Genomic DNA, 18459 nt, shown 5'->3' with positions numbered 1-18459 from the left:
GTACATTTGTTTTTTAACTCAGATTTACTCTCCATTAATTTTGACATTTACATTAAGCATTCTACTCAGTGTTGGTAAGGAAACTTGTCTGGTCAGCATCACTTTCACTCCCTTGTGCTGTACCACCAGTTGGCATTTACAGTTCTTCCAAAGTACAAGACGCACTCGGTATCATTATCTTGATTATCCAGATAAGGAAACCAGGGCAAAAGGAGACTCAGGACTTGAGCCCAGTACTCCTGAACTCCCAGCCAGTGTTTTATCCACTTGGCCAAATGGTGGCACAGCACTGCTGTTTGGCATGAAATTATTTCAGACAAGGGAGTTTTTCCCTAACTGCCTCTTACAAATTGTGACAGGATTGCAAAGGTCTGTGTTTATTTCTAAAACCTACCTTCCTGGCCTGAGCACATTCCCTTTAGGTGTGCACATTTTGGGAAACATGATTGTGAAAGAAATTATCTTGAAGGTACATTCTGATCAATCCAAGACACTAATTGGTTTTGCTTTTCAGGACTACAGGAAGATGCAGTAAAGCCTGCTCCAATTAGAAACCAAACGTTCACCAAACCCGAGCCTCTTCCCAGCATCACAAAGTCAGCATCATTTCAAGGGTCGCAGGCAGGACCAGTGCTTGTGCCCCATCGCCCACCACCCAAAGTTCCAACTACGAAGAAGCCAGTACCTCTGCAAAGGACCGGAGTCAAGGTGGAAAATGTAAGATAATTGCAGGGCAATGCATCCAGCCTCCATTATGCAGTGTGAATGATGGCAAGAGGCATGGACCATTAAATAATTTGTATGAAGTCCTGTCATTTAAAGTTCTTAGCCAGCAGGCACTAAAGTGATTTTGTGTGGTGTTGTCACCAAGGCATAAAAATGTCTTAGGAGATCAGAAACAAAAAAGAGCCTTGAGTTTCTTACTCAGCCATATTCAGCTTTTCTAGATTTTCTCTTAGATTTTGTTACTTTTCTTCTGGTTTGTCTAAACCTTGTCAGGATTTAAGACTCATCCCTTCTTTATCACAGTGTTTACTTTTGACCACATGAGTGGTCTGCTCTGTACTGAGTTGAGGCAGCTTCTTGATCAGTATGCTGTTCTGTGTCCTGTTCAGAAACATCTAACTTTTCTCCCACACCTTATAATGGGATTCAGCCTTTCACTTTGGATTCTGGATTCTACTCAAGAGTTCAGGTTCTTAAAAATACAAACCTGTTGTATTTAAACAGGTTAAATACAACAGGTTAAAAACAGATTAAAACCTGTGTTGGGGTTTTAATCTGTCTCTCTGTGAGGTCTCTACAATGCAGATAATAGTTCTTCACCTCTAGAGCTGCTAAAATGAGTATTTAATGGTGAAAGCAATTTAAGTATGAGGGAGACAAATAGAACCTTTTATATTAATCCTTTGACAGAATCTCTGCTAGGAAGGTCTGTTCTAAGTTGTTAGGACTCCTGCCTTACCTTCCTTTGTAAAGGCATTCACCCCTTCTCTATCATGGACTCTGTGCAATCTCTACTTAGCAGATTCACAAAAGGGGGAAAAAAAAAAAAAAAACAACCAAAAAACAGACAACACAGTGTGTGCCCTTTCCTTAAACGTTCAATAACAAGGAATGGTCTGTTTATGTTGTCGCTGTTCCCAGGGCACTCCTGAAAGGTGCTGAGAGGGACTGCTATTTTGGTGTTAGTTACATGAAATTTCCTGCAGGAATATATCTATTTCAGATTGACTCTATCCACTCCTTCCTCCACCTGAGTGAATTCAGAGGGGAGTTGTGTGCTTGAAAACCTCTACCCAATCCACCTCTATTGTTAAAAAAGCACGCAATCAAATGTAGGCAATTTAACAACAGCATATAGACAGAAGTGGCAGGGGATATGTCCCATCATGAAATATTGACTGGATATTTTGACTGCATTAAAAAGCCTGTATATTATGTTTTAATACTATGGGGGAGTAACAGAGAATTAAAATGCTTTCATTCAGTCACACTGAGTGTGAGAAATCTGAAGCAACCCTTGCCCTCTTGGACTGAGCTGGGTTCCAGTTATTTATATATTTTTTAAATGGTGAATATATGCTAGATTGTACTTTGAGAGCTTACTTTCAGCTTCAGTTCCTAGCATCAGTGAGACACAACAGAGCCATTAATGCATTTCTTGGGTGAGTAGCTAACTGTCCTTCAGCCTTATGTATCAGAACACACCCAAAGGCATGTGCTAATGGCCCCATTAATTTAGCCCTCCCTATGCATTCTTGCTTAAATATTAGTCAGCAGAGAGATGTAACAAATAAATAACTCTTCAGAACTGTGTTAGTTTGGCCTGGAGCAAAACCCTAACATGAGAGAGAGATGGTCAGAGAGATGTGTGTCTCATACAGGGAGCAAACAGGCTGTAGGATCCTTGTCCTCAGATAGCACCCTGTCAATGAACACTGGTCCAAGGCACGATGCAGAACAGATCCAAGCAGGTACAGTGTAAACCTGTGCTGTCAAGTCTCATCTTTGTACTGCTTTTTTTTTCTTCCAATACTGTCAGCTTTTCTCAGTAACACCATCAATAAGACTTGCACTGAATGCACTAGACGTGTACTCAGAGTTTAAAGTACCCCTTTTGTTCTCAAATTTCTTGTTTCTTTTCCCGCTCAGGCCATGCCTACAGAAGAGCAATTTGACCAACAGACAGCACAGTCTCCTTTTGGCTTGCTAGAGCCCTGTCTAGAAGCTGGAGCTATTCTTAGTCCAACCAGGATTACTCCAGTTCCTAAGCCCAGAACACCACAACCTGGGAAGCCTCAGGAGAGCAGGGGGAGCAGTGAAAGGCAGCCCCCCTCAGCAAGCATGGCCGAGGCCAGCACACTGCCTTCCCCGAATGCTTCCTTTGCCCCAAAGGTGCCACCACGAAGAAAGAAGTCAGCTCCTGCAGCTCTTCATCTGCAAGTTCTCCAGAGCGGTGACAACCCACTTTTTAGTGGGTTAACATTCAACTCCAACAACAACAATCCTGGGTTCTGCTCCCAGACTAACGTCCCCGCGCAGTCTGCTCTCTCAGCTCCTACGTCCTCTGCCAGCCCAGAAAACAATACAACTAAGCAGTTGGCACCAGTCGCTGCAGAATTGATGGCTAACCTTCAGGGCCCTCCGGTACCAGAAGGCCAGCATCCACAGCTCTCGGATACCAGCTCCCTTCCAGAGAACACCAGTCTTTTGGACGTGGACACAGATTCTTCCTGCCCTCTTTCCATACAGGCAGCATCAGCTACTTCTCCAGCACACACTCCAGAAAATTTAAAACGCCCCAGCTTGAAAGATTTCAGTCACTGGGTTACATTTAGTGATGACGAAGACAGTAGTGCACTGTCAGAAGGGTTCAACAAACTGCTTGTCTTAGAACAAAACAAACATACCTTGATGAACACAAATACTGATTTAGAATTGTAAAATTTGTCCCCTTAAAGTTCCTATAGAAATCATAATTATGATGCAAAATGAAATCTTTCGCATAAAGATTTTTATTTAAGGAAATAGATTGTCTGTCCATGCTACATTTCATTCTCATGTTTAAAAATAAAGATACTGCCCCTGGAGGGAAGTGTGTAGAGTATATACAACCTAACATTATCTACAGCTTGTTTGAGAAGTTCTATATTCTAAGTTATTTCTTTTTATTAATCCATCTTAAGATGTTTTATTTCATTTCAGGTACAAATCATATGTAAGAACATGTAATGATGTACGGAAAAAAGATGTTACGAAAAACATTTTCCTGGGAAATTTATACATTAATCAATTTCTGTCACTTGAAATAAAGCACCCTTATCTTGAATAGTTAGACTGCTACAGTTATTCTGGAATTTAATCCAAAAGGGGAATATATACCAGCATAACTACAGCAGTAACACTGGTATTGCTCTGCTGCTAAGTTTCTTCTGTGGAAACAAGGCTTAGACAGTATCTTACAGACCTAACTAGCTGCAGTGCTGGCAGGCCCTAGTACTTACCTTGTTAAACTCATTCCTGTGTTGAAAGTAAAATGAAAGTTGTGTACTATGAGGCTGTAAAGCAGAACCATGAGAGGTGGTGCCCAGGCATCAGCAAGAATCAGGTTCTTGCTCTGGACCAGGCAAGTGAACCCCTGTATTACAGCAGGCCTCTTCTGAGTGCTGTGCTGTTAATGGCACTGTAATAACATGCCTCAGCTACTCTAAAAGGACTGGGTAGCCTCTCAAAATACCGCTGTGACCTACAGTGAGATCAAAGACATCCCTAGCTGGTTTTCTACCACAGTTCCAAAACTCACCCTGGTTTTTGTCCACAGCAAGCCAATGCCAAACAACATACTTTACAATGAAATAGCACATGGAGAATGACAGTCCCTTTTCAAAGAAATGCTATAGTCTGCTTGTAATAATATACAATGCAAATCATATACAATGCAAATACTACGGAAATACAGTGAATAGCTGAGACCCACTGATGATGGTCATTAGCATATTAATGTCTTACGCTAAAGACAGTTTAATAATTCAGTAGTATCCCTGTTCTCCTTCTGCTTCTTTGTAAGAAAATGCCATGTCAGTCTTTTATTTCCCCAGTGCAGATGAGGAAAGAGCTGGTCTTAGAACCTAAGTTTATGCACGCGCAACAGAGGCTGTTACATCCTGAAACTAAGCTGCAAGCACACAACTGGGGATGGCAGAACCCTCCTGCAGAGAGGAACAGTCGCTTATGGGCCTAATAATGAGTTTGCCCACTTACAGTAAAGCTCAACTTGGACACCAAACTGGTGGGCTGGTAGGGGGTGGAAGTGTGTAGAGCTACTGCTCTCGCTGTGCAGTTCTGCTGATCATCAGCTATGCAGTCTGTTTATTTTGTACCAGGGACAGAGCTGCCATGTGTTTCCCATTCACCTCAGCAGCTGTGGTAAAGCTGTGCTGCAGCAGCCCAGGCAGCCCCAAGAAACAACATGATCACTGAACATGAGCTGGGAAGGCTAAGAAATGGAACTAGACATGGGCAACTGCATCTAAGACTGAGGACAAATTTAAGAAGCATGCGCACTGCTGTAAATAAAGCTGTTGCTCAGGTGCACTCTGCATCCGTATAGGGAGCATACCTAGGAGGCACTTACTTACAATATAAGTCTTACAGAGTAAGACTAACTGGAAGCAACTGCAATTATCTGTTCTGTGCAGGCTCCTGCAAACAAAGGGTTTAAAAGATGATCATGTTTGATGGTCAGAATGTGACAGCCTAGCTAGGGGAAGCACCCCCTGTTCACCACTGCAGCAACTCCAGGCAGGTACTCCTGCGTGCCTGCTTTGCTTTTCCCTTACATTTACCCAGTATTCCACCAGAGCCTATGGGACAAGTGTTTCAGGTGCGTCTATAAGTCACTTACCATGGTGGGCTGGCTCATGAAGTGTTGCTGCTCAGCTCAAAGCAGACCTGATCTTCACAATGAAGTCCTCTCTCATTTATTAGCAAGCCAGCAGTCATGCTTCTCAGCAGCCCAAGATTTTGGCAAGGATCACCCACGGTGCTAAATGTGTCTGTTCTCTCCTCTAGATGCACAGGCTTTTGCCTTACCTGTGCAGTAAGACTGTACGCTATAGATGCCATTTGTTCAAAGCAGGCAGTTAAAAGTGATAAACAGATTGCAACTTGTCATGGTAACTTGCTAAGAGATGCATCAAGACCTTTTATTATTAAAGGAAGGAAAGCATTTTTAAGCAGTTGGTGAAGCTGAAAAAACTCTCTTCTTTTCAGATGTTTTTTGCAGAAAAGATGTATTAAAGTTCAGAGGTTTTTGGTTTTTTTTCCCCATAGAAAAATTAATTGGCTTGTTCTCAGCTTCTTGGAAGCTGGGAATTCAGCCATTTTCTTACTTGTAATGCCTACCTGTTTCACTGCTGCTGCCAAAGTTTGAACACAAGCCATCCTGTAAGAGAGGATGCTGCCTTTGAGCACCTGCCATCCTCCTCTGCTCCCTCATTTGCCAGACACTCTAAAAAAATCCCTAAAACCTTCAAAGGCCAAACCAATAAAACCCAGTGCTAAGCTTCTTACGTGAGTGTCAGTTTAATGTGGTAGTAGCAGGCTGGTGGATAATGCTGAAGCAAGATAGTTGTTTCCCTACAAGATGACACAGAGCCTTAGCCTCTTCATCGTCCTCTTAAAAAAAAAAAAAATACAGTGAATATTTATGGACACATTTCAGTATAAAACATTAAGAGCAGTAAAAAAGAAAGAGTACGTTATATGACCATATCCAACATTTTCTGCAAAGATAATTAACAGCTCTAGGACAGCTAATTTACATGTTAATGAAAGTGTTAGCAGGAAAGCCAATTAAATTGGATTTATACAAGTCAAATAAAATCTGCTTTATTACTCTCCTTGAATAAGAGAAGTATGTAGCCTTTAGCATTATATCTTATGTCTATGTATGTGGCAAGCTGCCCACTAAAGCATGAATCCCTGCAGCTAGCTGGTTTATACTATCAGTGACAGCATATACTGTTCAATTGCAGCAAATCAAGGGAAAAGAACAGACAGTCCAGCTGAAAAGGTTACAGCAAAGAATGAGGAATCTCCTGTCTCAATATATTATCTTCCACACTGGTGCCCAACACCACAGCCAAGTGTTTTTCAGAGGCAGGTGCTTGTGACCTGGGTGCTAATGGTCAGGAGAAGCTAAGCAGGGCCAGACTTGCTCTGCATTTGGGAAACCACTACAGAAAACTCAAGACTGCAGGAGGTGGCGATTCTTTCCTTCTCACACAGGACTAAGCTGGGCCCCACCACAATGTGAAAAGAGGCTAAGTAACCTGAACCGTTGTTAGCTGACATCCACAACGGGGGAACCCCCAGCACAGCTTTGTCCTCAGCTCTGCTGCCCATTCTCACTGGGACATTATCAATGGAAAACCAATGTTCTCAGTGATAGCTATCAGTCTTGAGGGCCATATAACAGGTGGTAGGGAGTGGCTATCCCATGACATTTTTCATGTTGTGAACCCAGCACTTGGAAATCTTAAAATTTTTGACACTGGCTGTGAAGCCAGGCATGAGTGATTTACCAGATGCAAGTATATAAGCGTCTGTGTGCTTATTTAATGTGAGAGACTTCGGCAAGAAAGTAACACCATGTGAGCCTGCCCAAGACCCTGAAGTACAGCGGCTTTAAGTTGATACAGGCATCCTGCTTGTTCAGCTGCCTTCGTGTCTGCAGTGGGTAAGCAGTTCTCCTTGGTATAGCAACCACCCAATTTAGCTTTTTTTAGGTGGCTGATCACGGAAACAAACAAAAAGAAAGAGAAGCAAAACCAAAACGTTGTTCAGAATTTCCACTCTGACAAAACCACATTTTTGCTTTTTCCTTTTTGTCCAGCACTGACATTTTCACCAGATGGAAAATTTCTCCTTTCTAGCTAGCTGCTCTGCCCGACACCTCTGATGGAGCACAAATCACAGTGAAAGCCAGTTTGCACTACTGCAATCACAGCAATTAAAAACTTGACAACTGTTGCTACTAGAAATACCAATGCAGCTATACAAGAGCGCTGGACAACAAGTGCATGAGGACTGACAAATTCCTATTAGCCCTCCCTTCCTGTCTTACTATTTTAGTCTTGGATGCCACGATGCAGACGAAATACCATCTTCTCAGACAATTCACACATACCTGCGAGCCACATCTGCAGCTGGGTTCCCAGCTAGACGGGATTAACAGCATAGTTTGAGACCTAAGAATTTACATAAAGGCACTGCTCTGAATTAATGTGACACCAGGGAAGCACGAAAGCATACGTTTCTAAGGGGAAGCAGACACAACAGGGGAAACACAAACGCAAGGGGAATGCTACGCAACAGACCCTCTGGCCCTCAAACCAATGTCTGTGCATGGTTTAGGAGGCACTTCTGCAAAATCTAAAAGCACGACTGAAAAACTCTTGGGTTTGGCAAAACTGATGACTGGCTGCGCCCCCCAGTACTACGCCTCTTACAGAAGATGAAGGGTAAACATTACGTTCTTCCAGCATGAGACAATCCCTAAAAAATAATGCAGGTCTTTAACAAAAGTGAACATGATCCAGAGCATTCATTTGGCAAATCATTCACCTTTAATACATTTTGTGGCACACCTAGTACATTTTTAAAAACACATTTCATTACTATATTCCAAAAAAAAAAAAAAACCCCACCCCCAAACCCAACAACTCCCCCTCAAAATATTGGTTTTAAAAGTTGCACATATATACATACAGTTACAAAAAGGAGAAAGTTGCCTCAAGAGTTCCAGTTACAGTAACAAAACATAGATGCATCTACTGAGATTAATGTGTAATGTAATTGATCTGAATCCCTGTAAGCCAAAGAAGTCTATTAAAATCAATACAAGATTTGTCACGCTAAACACGCATTCAGTTATTAGAAGTCTTGTCTATTCACAATGAATTCCACATACCCTCTACTTTGTGAATACAAAGTGTTCCAATATATTTACACTCTGAAGTTTAAACCACAGTGTAAAAAGGATAAACCTCTTTAGAACTTATGACAGTTCTGTTACATTTTCTATCTGAGATACTGCCATGCAGTGTTCTTACCTACATCTCGGTTAGGGGGAAAAAACACTCTTTTTGCTAGCATAGTGCTGTACATTCTCTGTACTACTCTTATGAATTTTACTTTGTAACTCCAGCAGGTCAAGGCTCAACTTCCAGAAATGCATTTTCAGATGTAGTGTCCTCCTGGGCTGGGGTGCTCTCAAGTGGGAACAGCTGAGGTGGCCTCAGGACCTGGCAGGACTGCAATGGCCACTGGTGCCTGCACCAAGCAGAACTGCAAAGCGCATCCCACCTCTTTGGTAGCTTTCATAGCCATAATTTTAAGGCCAGTGATACTAGATCCAGCTCACATAAGTGATGCTAAGAGATGTCTTAAGCCTGTCATCAATACAGGCCTTATTTAACAAATGGTCAGCTAGGGCAGTATGGCCTAATCATAGCCTATGTTTGTTTTCAGAGAGGGTTAGGGGTGGAAAGAAAGGAAGAAAAGAGACCCCACAATTAGACTACGCTGCTTTTAACTACATTGCAAACTATTTAAGACTTTAAAAAAGTGGCTAAGCACTGCCATTTTTTTTTCTAAAAATACTTACTTCTCACTAGTACTGTTAAATACCCTTAACACAAACATAAATAAGACAACACTGCTGTTTTCTCTATATCTACACCAATAAATACACTTGGGCTTAAAAGAAACCAAAACATCTGGGATCTTCTGAATTTCCAGTGGGACCTTATGATCACCTGAATTTTTTCCTGCTTTACTTCTTCTCTACCTGAGCTCCAAACTCTAAGCATCAGCTTTTTTGTCAGGGCCTACATTTGTCTTACTCCACTTGAGCATTTTCAATGCTCTTCTTTAAATCAGCTAAAGAAAGAGTTTCTAATGAGTAACATGAGCCAGGGATTTGAATGTACCATCTTCCCAGTGTGTCCCAAGAGTAAAGCAAAAGAGCTAAGCCTCTGTTCTATATCTTCCATGTGAACAAGCACAGAACTGCCCTGAGTCTGACCAGATGCACACTGTCCTAAAGAAAGCAATCTCACAAGTTGCTAAGATTAAGAGAGAAATGTACAAGGTGAACAATTCTTTTGTTTTGTTTTCATTTATACAAACAGATTAAAACAACTATAGTAGTCTATGCAAGACAACCCAGCAACCTATCTCTTTCTCACACAGAAAACAGACACCATATTTGCTGACAAATCTGGGTGGTCTATTAAATGAAAAGGCAAATCACAAAAACTCCTGTAATTGGGCCACTAGACCAAAATGCTACCTTCATTCACGTGGACAAATTTCTTCAGGCTCCAGTCAGACTACTTAACATGGACAGTAAACCAAAGCTCTGAGGCAGCCACATGCTGCTTCTCCCCTTAGACACAACAGATAACCACCTTAGTTAATTGTTTCTAATCCTTTCCATAAGGCTTTAGTCCAAGATGTACATTTACCTTAATGAGACGATCTACCTTCAGAGCAAGCTTTTATTTTTGCTAAAAGACTATATCCTGGGCACTCTCCATAGTCCAGCTGTGTCGCTCCAGAGGGGTATCTGTAGACTAAGTGAAACTTCACTTCCACTGAATCCCCATCCCCTCCCAGCCAAATTCCTGGAGAATTTACACACATTTTGTTGACAGATCATGGTCACTAAGCCAACATACATCATCTTTTTGGTAAGTTTATAGGCCTTCAGTTTGTATTTGTTTTGAATATATTCTAGAAATAAGTTGGACATGTGTCTTAAGTTGGAGATGTACTGAAAATTATTTTAGCAGCAGATACTATTGAGACAGCATCTTTGTAGTTCTGCAGATCCCATAACAAATGTTAGGAGAAGAACTTACTGTGTGTTACAGCAAATGGAGGAAATAAGCAGCCAAGGATGGCAAAAAACTCAGTCTCCAAGTTCTTGGGCTAAAACATCCTGAATGAACTTCAATGTACGTTGGTACAGGAAAGCATCCTTCTTCTTTGGCTTACAAATATTTAGATGATTAACATCCACTGGAATAAGGTCTCCAATTCCTAACTCTGGGGGGTGGGGGGAGAAGAAGAAAAAAACTACCAAAGTTCGTAAGATCGCCTAAGACTGAAAGGCACATCTTGCATTAGCAATTTCTCTCTCAAAAGCAACTTCTCCTGTCTTCAGTTTAACTATTTTGTCTTCAGTATTTTTTAATGTGCTAAAAGCATCAATACACACTGTTATAGTCAGGCAGAGCTATACGTTGCTACAAAACCCACACTGGTAAACCATTAGGTCAGAGTTCTACTATCTTTATCGGGAATACACAAATGTACATTTCTCCATACAGACAACTTTGAAGAATCAAAACTTCATTTACCAGCATCTGACTGACAGCAAAGTCCTGACTGAAGTTTAAGCATTGACATGAACAGGGATAGGGTTTAATCCAGGGTATCCAGATTCTGATCACCACTAACTGCCCATACTCCTTATAGAATACTTTGATGTGGAGATTAAAAACAGGACTAGAATGAACCTGAAATATGCCACAAATCACTACACACATTTCTGGGGAAATGAAAAATTTACATTGCTTTATTGTAGAATACAAGTATTCCATTTTCAGCTACTGATTTTGGGGCACACTACAGCATTTATTCTTTCCTGACAGCTATCACCACTAGTGAATTTTCCAGTTAGGATGCTGTGACTGCCACATTCCAGTTTATGAACTATTCACTCAACCTCCTGAGAAATCCTCCATTTTGCTTGGAACTCTGTATCTTTAACCATGTAAAATTACACTAGAGCAGGATGAAGTTTGCTTTCACATGCCCAAGCATGCATGTAAGAAACAGTGAGTGTACTGCTCATCAGCCTGGGTTTTGAACAAAATGAGTGGCGTGCCACTGAACCGTCATGTACCCTCTAAAGGCTTTCAAGAGCTCACATGTTGCATTGTGTGTCATCTCTAGAAGAGGAGAAACATGCTACAAAATTATAAGTGCACAGTGCTTATTTGTGCACTCTGTTATCCAGCCCTCTTTTTCATTTTATTTTGTTAAATAAAAAAAATGAATGCCCAGTTTTTCAGTCCTCCCCAATAAAATTGCATCAGCAACATTTTTGCAAACAATTACTTCTTGAGAAGACATACTGAAAAAATACTGCTAAACGTTGACTCAGGAAAACAGGGATGTGCAGTCTGCCTTTTTCAGAGCAACTAACCTTGCATTTAACCTAGTGGATTTAGCTGGTGGAAAGCCTGATCTAAAACCCAACAAAGCAATGGTTTCTGTTCAAGGCCTTACAAGGTACCTTGGGCAGTGCAGAAGAGGGTTTTGCTCAGGGAAAACCTGAAAATATCAGACATAAAACAATTCTCTAAGTTGAACACCCATAAACAAAGCAAGAGAAAGAACTGTCTGGTTTTCCCTTCTCTCCTACAAAAGACAGAAAGATGGAGGGAACTCTTCAGGAGGCAAACTCTATTGCGTGAGTACCTGAGATATGGAACATAAAGGATTCTTAACACTGAAAACCAGCTTTGTGACTTTTTCCTTCCATTAGCAGTTTAGTACTTTTCTTTCTTATTTTTTAAAGGAGGAAATAGCTGGAATTTGCGTGAGCTTCTAAAACACTATTCAGCCTACCTATACAAGGATAAACAGTTACTCATAATTACAATGGCAAGGACTACAACAATGTAACATTAGACCAGGGTCTACCCTGCTTTTTTCAATAAGCAAGTGTTACTCACATTTAGAAAAATCAAACCAAACAATTGCTTTTCTAAGATATAAAATAAATGTAGCTGCCTCTGATCTCAGCAGGGAGACCGTAGTTTAAACTCAGCAAAAGTTTAAACGAAAAACCCCACAACAGATGTATTTTTCTAGGTCTTTCTACCACAGCATTTATAATCCTTCCTCATTATCGATGCTTACATGAATATATACAAAATTAAATAAATTAAATGGCTATTTGACTTACTTGCTGATTCCAGAGGTACAACATCCAGTTTTATCATGCTGCCTATGTGTGTTGGTAAGGTTTCTGCAAAACTCAGCACTGAAAATTTCTTATCTTTGGCAAAAGACAGGAAGTCATCATTCAGCTCTTTAAGGGCAGGAGAATCTGAGAAAGAGCAACATAATTTTTGCAGTGTTACCTTGAACATAAGATTATAGCATTTGTCTAGCAAGACTGCATTCCTAAAGAGATGTTTTGGAAAAATTAATACTCCAGTAAAAGGAGTAGCATTTTGTTTGCAATCCCTTTTTCCAGCTATCATATGCAACAATTGTTTATTTCTGCATAGCATGGAATTTGTTGAGAAGGTAGGAGTCTGAAGTCCAGCACATGTTGAGTTATTACATTGCTAAATGGCCCAAACTACTATTCTATAAACTTGTTATTACTCCTTTTTTTTCGCCTTGCCTCTGCAATCAAACAAAACAGTTACTCAGAATTACTTACAGTAATTCAACACACAACCCAAAACATAAAAAGGGGGTTTGTTGTTTTTATCCAGCTTTTTCTGACAGCATGATAAAAAAAAAAAGCATCATGAAGAGATTAGCATAGATCCCCGCTGTTAAATGGTAGCAAAGTGAGCGTACCCTTGCTGAGTTCTTTAACCTCCACAGACGGAAAGAGAAGATATCTGGCATTTATAGAATATTCAGCCAGCTGGGAACCGTGGTGAGGTACGCTATAAAATATGATTCCTCTGGTGTTGTTTACAATTTTATCCATTTCTGGATTCTTGGAAGCATCCACCAGCATCTTTTTGACTAGAAGACCTGGCAACAGGAACTGAATTAATGCAGGGATTTAAACCACCATGAAAATAACGATCATGCTATATTATCCGTGAAACAACTAACCATATTCTTGCCTCAGTTGATTAGTCCTTAGTTTGCCAAATATGTAAGATTAAGTTGAAAAAAAACAAACCAAACCTGAGGAGGCATTAAAATAAAATGTTATTGAATGATGCAAATCCAATTTTAGTTTGCTTTAAGTGTTGATGCAAATCCAATTTTTGTTTGCTTTAAGTGTTGCTAATGACATTTACTATATGCCTGATCATGGAGAAAATTTTGCCTCTGGATTCCCATTTACATGAATTTCAACTCTTTTGTGGTTTTAAATCAACACAGTAAAAACAAACAGCAATAAAAACCCTTTCAAAATGAATATGCTATTGAATATAATGCATTAAGAAAGTAGAAATCTATTTTCCATTTTTAGGTCTTTGCAAATTCTTTAGATAAACTATTCTGAATAATTGCATTTCAGACTGAATTTGGTTAACAGCTTATTCCAAAATATAATACTTCATAAGCAAATAAATACTTTATATCAAACAGGAAATGTGCTTACCACCCATGCTATGTGATACCCACACCAGAGGTCTGTCTCCAATCCCAGCAGCTCTGAGCTTGTCAAGAAGCTCATTGCTCCTGTAAGCAATAGACTTCCTGCAAAGACAAAACAAACACAAGCATGGTGAAGCATGATAGGTTAAAAGGCAATGTTAAAACAGAATGAATTTTCAGTGCTGCACATTTATGAAAGTGAATTAAGATACATAAACCATTAATTGCTTAATTATTGTTGCTACATTGAAAAATGCCAAAAACTTTTGTAAGGTTGGCTTCACAAGGATAACAGGAATTGAGCTAAACTCAGTTTCTTGATCTTGCTAGAAAGTTTTATTCCAATTTCACTCACCACTCATTTCCTTTAGCTTTAGTTCAGCAAATATCTTTATGGAGTTTTAGATAGTTTCATTTACACATTGTAACAAAATTATGTTTTCATTTTATGAAAGCATCATCAATGCATAATGAATTTTATCCCCTGAAACAGGAATATACCTAATGTATGACAAAAATGTACTTTGCTAAACAATGCTCAAAATGTGGAGCAATGTACAGGAATTTAATAACTAAGTGCATGATCAACCAATAGATTAAAAAAATCACAGATAACGTCTGTGATACTTTCCAGACAATAATCTCCAAATGCTTTGTACTGGAATAGTATAAAAACACAATAATCTCCACTTTATAAATGAAGCGACTGAACTCTGGAAAGGATAAGCTACATGTTAGAGGTTGAAAATGAATCTGTGGTACAACCAAAACAAAACCAATGCCAATTCCCAATCCAAGCTTGAAAGCACAACATTGTTACTCCTTGCAGTGTAACAAGAATCAAACACAGAAGACCCTTGGATAATGAAAACATCAGGATATTGGGGCAACCACTGTGCAAAGTAATTCACTTCATCTCTATTGGTTCTCAGCATTCTCACTAGAAATTGCTTTTATAACACATATGAAAAGGATACTCAAATGTGTCTTTTCAGCTGAACAATAGGCTTTAGGATATCTGAGAGATGTAAAAATTCACTTTTGAAACAGTGAATGAGCCTATACACTTAGAGCAATCATAAGGTTGTGATTCTACTGCTACATCTTTGTTCCTGCTCGTTAAAAATATCTTCAATATCTTTCATTTTTTATTAACCATATCAAGTTATAAAATAATCAAATACGATGCTTGGGTGACCATAAATAGCAGGTAATATAATTTTCCATTTTGTAATGAAAAAGACATTATCTTACAATAAATAAAGAAATCTATGTTTATGTCTTTTTCAAATTTTCTTCCATTGTACTTACTCCAGATGGACGCAGGAAAAAGGTTCTCTTGGAATCACACAATCATTTAGGTTGGAAAAGACCCTTAATATCATTGAGTCCAACTGTAAACCTAGCACTGCCAAGTCCACCACTACACCATGTCCCTAAGCACCACATCTACATGTCTCCAGGGATGGTGACTCCACCACTTCCCTGGGCAGCCTGTTCTAAGGCTTGACAACCCTTTCCATGAAGAAATTTTTCCTAATATCCAATCTAAAACTCCCCTAGTGCAATTTGAGGCCATTTCCTCTCATCCTATCACTTGTTACTTGGGAAAAGAGACCGACACCCACCCCGCTACAACCTCCTTTCAGGTAGGTGTAGAGAGCAGAGCCTCCTCTTCTCCAGGCTAAACAACCCCAGTTCCCTCAGCCGCTCCTCATAAGACTTGTGCTCTAGACCCTTCACCAGCTCTGTTGCCCTTCTTTGGATGGGTACATCCATACATCCAAAGAAGGCTCCCCTTCTCTGGGAAGTACAAGGTCCCTCTACAAGGTCCAGTCTTCTTTGGACCTTGTAGAGGTAACCACCTACATGTTTTTTGCTGTCATTGTTCTGTCTAATTTCAAATAGACATATTAACAGCCATGTCTTCCTTATTTTGTTCCTGCTTACATGCTTTCTTTAATGCAATAACTGCATTGATCCTTCATATATCCATAGGGAGGAGGGAATGAACAAGTACCAAGTTCCCAGTCTATTATACACATGCTGAATTTTTTTTCACCCCTACACAAAACATAATCAGTTTTCAGACTCTTAACCTGTGAGCAGTCGTGCCCATGCCTTCACTGAAGTACAGAAGTTGAATCTACAGTACTAGTTACATGCTTAAGTATCTGCATAAGTGTTTGAAAGACTCAGATTAGGATCTGATTTAAAAATCACTGAACTCAATTACTAAGCCTAAAATCCATTCAAGCCAAATAACCTTTACAGGCTCAAAGTGTTTTTATTTTTTAGAAGGAACATGTTTGGAGGCAGCATCTCCCTCTGACCTGCCTGGTTCATGGTCAGTAAAAGCATAATTCCTCTGACAAGGGCAATTACACTATCTGACCAAACCAGATACAGTTGAAGTATTTTATCTACCAAAGACTTATATGAATCTCTTTCCAGGGATTAACACTCCTTGAATAAAATTATATGCTTCATTTTATCATGAGTATCAAGTCATAGTACAGTGATTTTTTTGCTGTGCTTATGAAGCATTGTTGAGTCACTTTAAGAAATATTCCACTTAAGATATAAAATTGATGTTATGTTTACATCAACTAATAGCACAATTCAGTGTCTCCCCTAAATATAAAGCAGAACAGACTGTAAGAATTTAGCAAGTTGCCACAAGTAGTTATCCAGGAGGCTAAAAAGCGCAAGCATACTATGACTGTACCTAATGTTTTTCCAAACTTGATTTTCAAATGCAACAGGAGAAGTTAAATTCACTGTTTCACACTAGGTGATCCCAAGGATCAGCTTTACAGGTCTCCCTCCTGTCCCCGCTCCAAACTGCGGACACCACATTTGTTACCTGTGAGCCTCAACAGGACATTTTGCTTTCCAGTCACTCAAATGGGTGTCATATTCCACAGATATGATTCTAAGGGCAGGACAGTCTGAAGCCAGCCATGTCTAAATTAAAGAAAAGCGAAACCAAAAGGAGCTTATAATTGAAGTACTTAACAAACTCTTGCAAGCAATTTATCAGCAATGGAGCAAAGATGCTACTATGGGGACAATATAAAGCAAGATTTCTGCTCTTCAGTTAATCCTCAAATACATCCTACACCTAAGACTATTATTCTTTCATTAGTCTTAATGAAAGAGATAACTCTAGCCTGTTCCCCAGCCACCAAGTAGGTAAAGGATGGAGATGGATTACTAACTCGTGCATTCCTGGCTCCCTCTCCTGGGTGAAACAAGAATTACTAAGATTACCAACAGGACTGATCAGTTTTAAATTTTACAGAGATACTTCGGTGGTTATACCAATGTGAGTTGCTTGAAGCAGTAATTACTTATTTACCAACAATATTTAAGTAGCAATCTGCAAAAACTGAGGTACTCAAACACCTATGTAAGAAAGGATACTTAATTTAAAATGTAATTTTATGTATCTTTTTCTCAGCAATAACATTCCATCAAAAAAAAAAAAAAGAGAGCGAGCGAGCATGAGGAAAGCAGCCATTGCCTCCTCTTTCACTAGCAGGAGAATGACGGTGAGAGCATTAAACTTAGCAGGGATTTTCCTTTGCAAGAAAAACCTGTTCAAAATTTCAGCTTGCTAACAAAAATATATCAGGAACTTGGAAAGCGCTACTTGTAGAAAAGATTACAAGTCATTTGATTAAAAAATAGACAACTGCTAGACAGATAATTCTAGATCCTCTGGACAGCTCTCATTACTGAGAAAACAGCAGCCACATGTGAAAATGTTATTGTCTTTTTACCTTTGGCCAGCACTGACTATAGTCCTCTTCCCCTTCTGAAGCCTTTTTATCCAAACACCGGTCAATGTCTTGCTGTCGCCAGGTTTTAAATGCTGCTCCCAAAAGACCATGAACAAAAAGGATGTCTGCTCTGATGGGCTGACTGATAGAGAAAAAGGAATTTTTATGACATGCATGGTACATATTATTTTAGCAAATCAAATTTACACAGAACTTTTAACCTAAGGGATGCCAAAATGCTATTTTTAACACTATATGTGATTTCATATCTTATGGACAACATTTCATGATCTTTCAAAGAAGATACTCAGATCAAGACAAAAAACAGGGATCCACCCAGAAGAGAGAGAGATAAAAAGAGGTATGGAAAGTACCTACCTCACAAGTCATATTTTTCTATAATGAAAAACACCATTCTCTCCAGCTACTGTTAATGCAGCTTGATAGTTCTAGCTTTATCATCAAATTAGATCTTCACTGTAACCTGACTAACGCCGGTGACTCAGGGAATAGTTGTTACTAAGTGACATACCACGGTGGAGATTGCTTCAGTCCCAGATATACAATCACTATTAAAAGAAGCTGAAGCTGTAAATTTACTGCATCTTAGGCCAACATGTGCTGCTGCTAACAGAATAATTACAAGGCACTGTATCCCAAGACAGCCAGTGCAAAGGTTAAGTGGTTGCAACGCATGCAAAGCAGTAATTCATCTCATGGTTTGTGTTTGGATTTT

At 39.6% G+C, this 18459-nt stretch overlaps 2 protein-coding genes across 8 annotated transcripts in view; one reads left to right on the top strand and one right to left on the bottom strand.

The window, feature by feature from the left end:
- Positions 1-3832, top strand: part of SYNJ2 (synaptojanin 2) — a 68374-nt gene extending 64542 nt beyond the window's left edge. For all 3 annotated transcript variants that reach the window (XM_072856029.1, XM_072856028.1, XM_072856030.1), the window contains exons 26-27: positions 515-717; positions 2656-3832. In XM_072856029.1, the coding sequence (XP_072712130.1) occupies positions 515-717; positions 2656-3447 (995 nt within the window). In that variant the 3' untranslated portion in view covers positions 3448-3832. The remainder of the gene's footprint in view (positions 1-514; positions 718-2655) is intronic.
- A 4369-nt stretch (positions 3833-8201) lies between these two features.
- Positions 8202-18459, bottom strand: part of SERAC1 (serine active site containing 1) — a 28856-nt gene continuing 18598 nt past the window's right edge. For 4 of the 5 annotated variants that reach the window (XM_072856035.1, XM_072856034.1, XM_072856031.1 and 1 more), the window contains 6 exons: positions 17724-17865; positions 16805-16905; positions 13943-14040; positions 13177-13359; positions 12548-12691; positions 8202-10647 (listed from right to left, as the gene is read on the bottom strand). In XM_072856035.1, coding sequence (XP_072712136.1) covers positions 10481-10647; positions 12548-12691; positions 13177-13359; positions 13943-14040; positions 16805-16905; positions 17724-17865 — 835 coding nt within the window. In that variant the 3' untranslated portion in view covers positions 8202-10480. The remainder of the gene's footprint in view (positions 10648-12547; positions 12692-13176; positions 13360-13942; positions 14041-16804; positions 16906-17723; positions 17866-18459) is intronic. The other variant, XM_072856033.1, reaches the window with a different exon arrangement.

The sequence above is a fragment of the Ciconia boyciana genome, chromosome 3 (assembly GCF_034638445.1).
Source record: "Ciconia boyciana chromosome 3, ASM3463844v1, whole genome shotgun sequence".
Taxonomy (NCBI): Eukaryota; Metazoa; Chordata; class Aves; order Ciconiiformes; family Ciconiidae; genus Ciconia; species Ciconia boyciana.
Note: the sequence above shows the minus strand (reverse complement) of the source record. Positions and strands in the feature narration are given on the sequence as shown.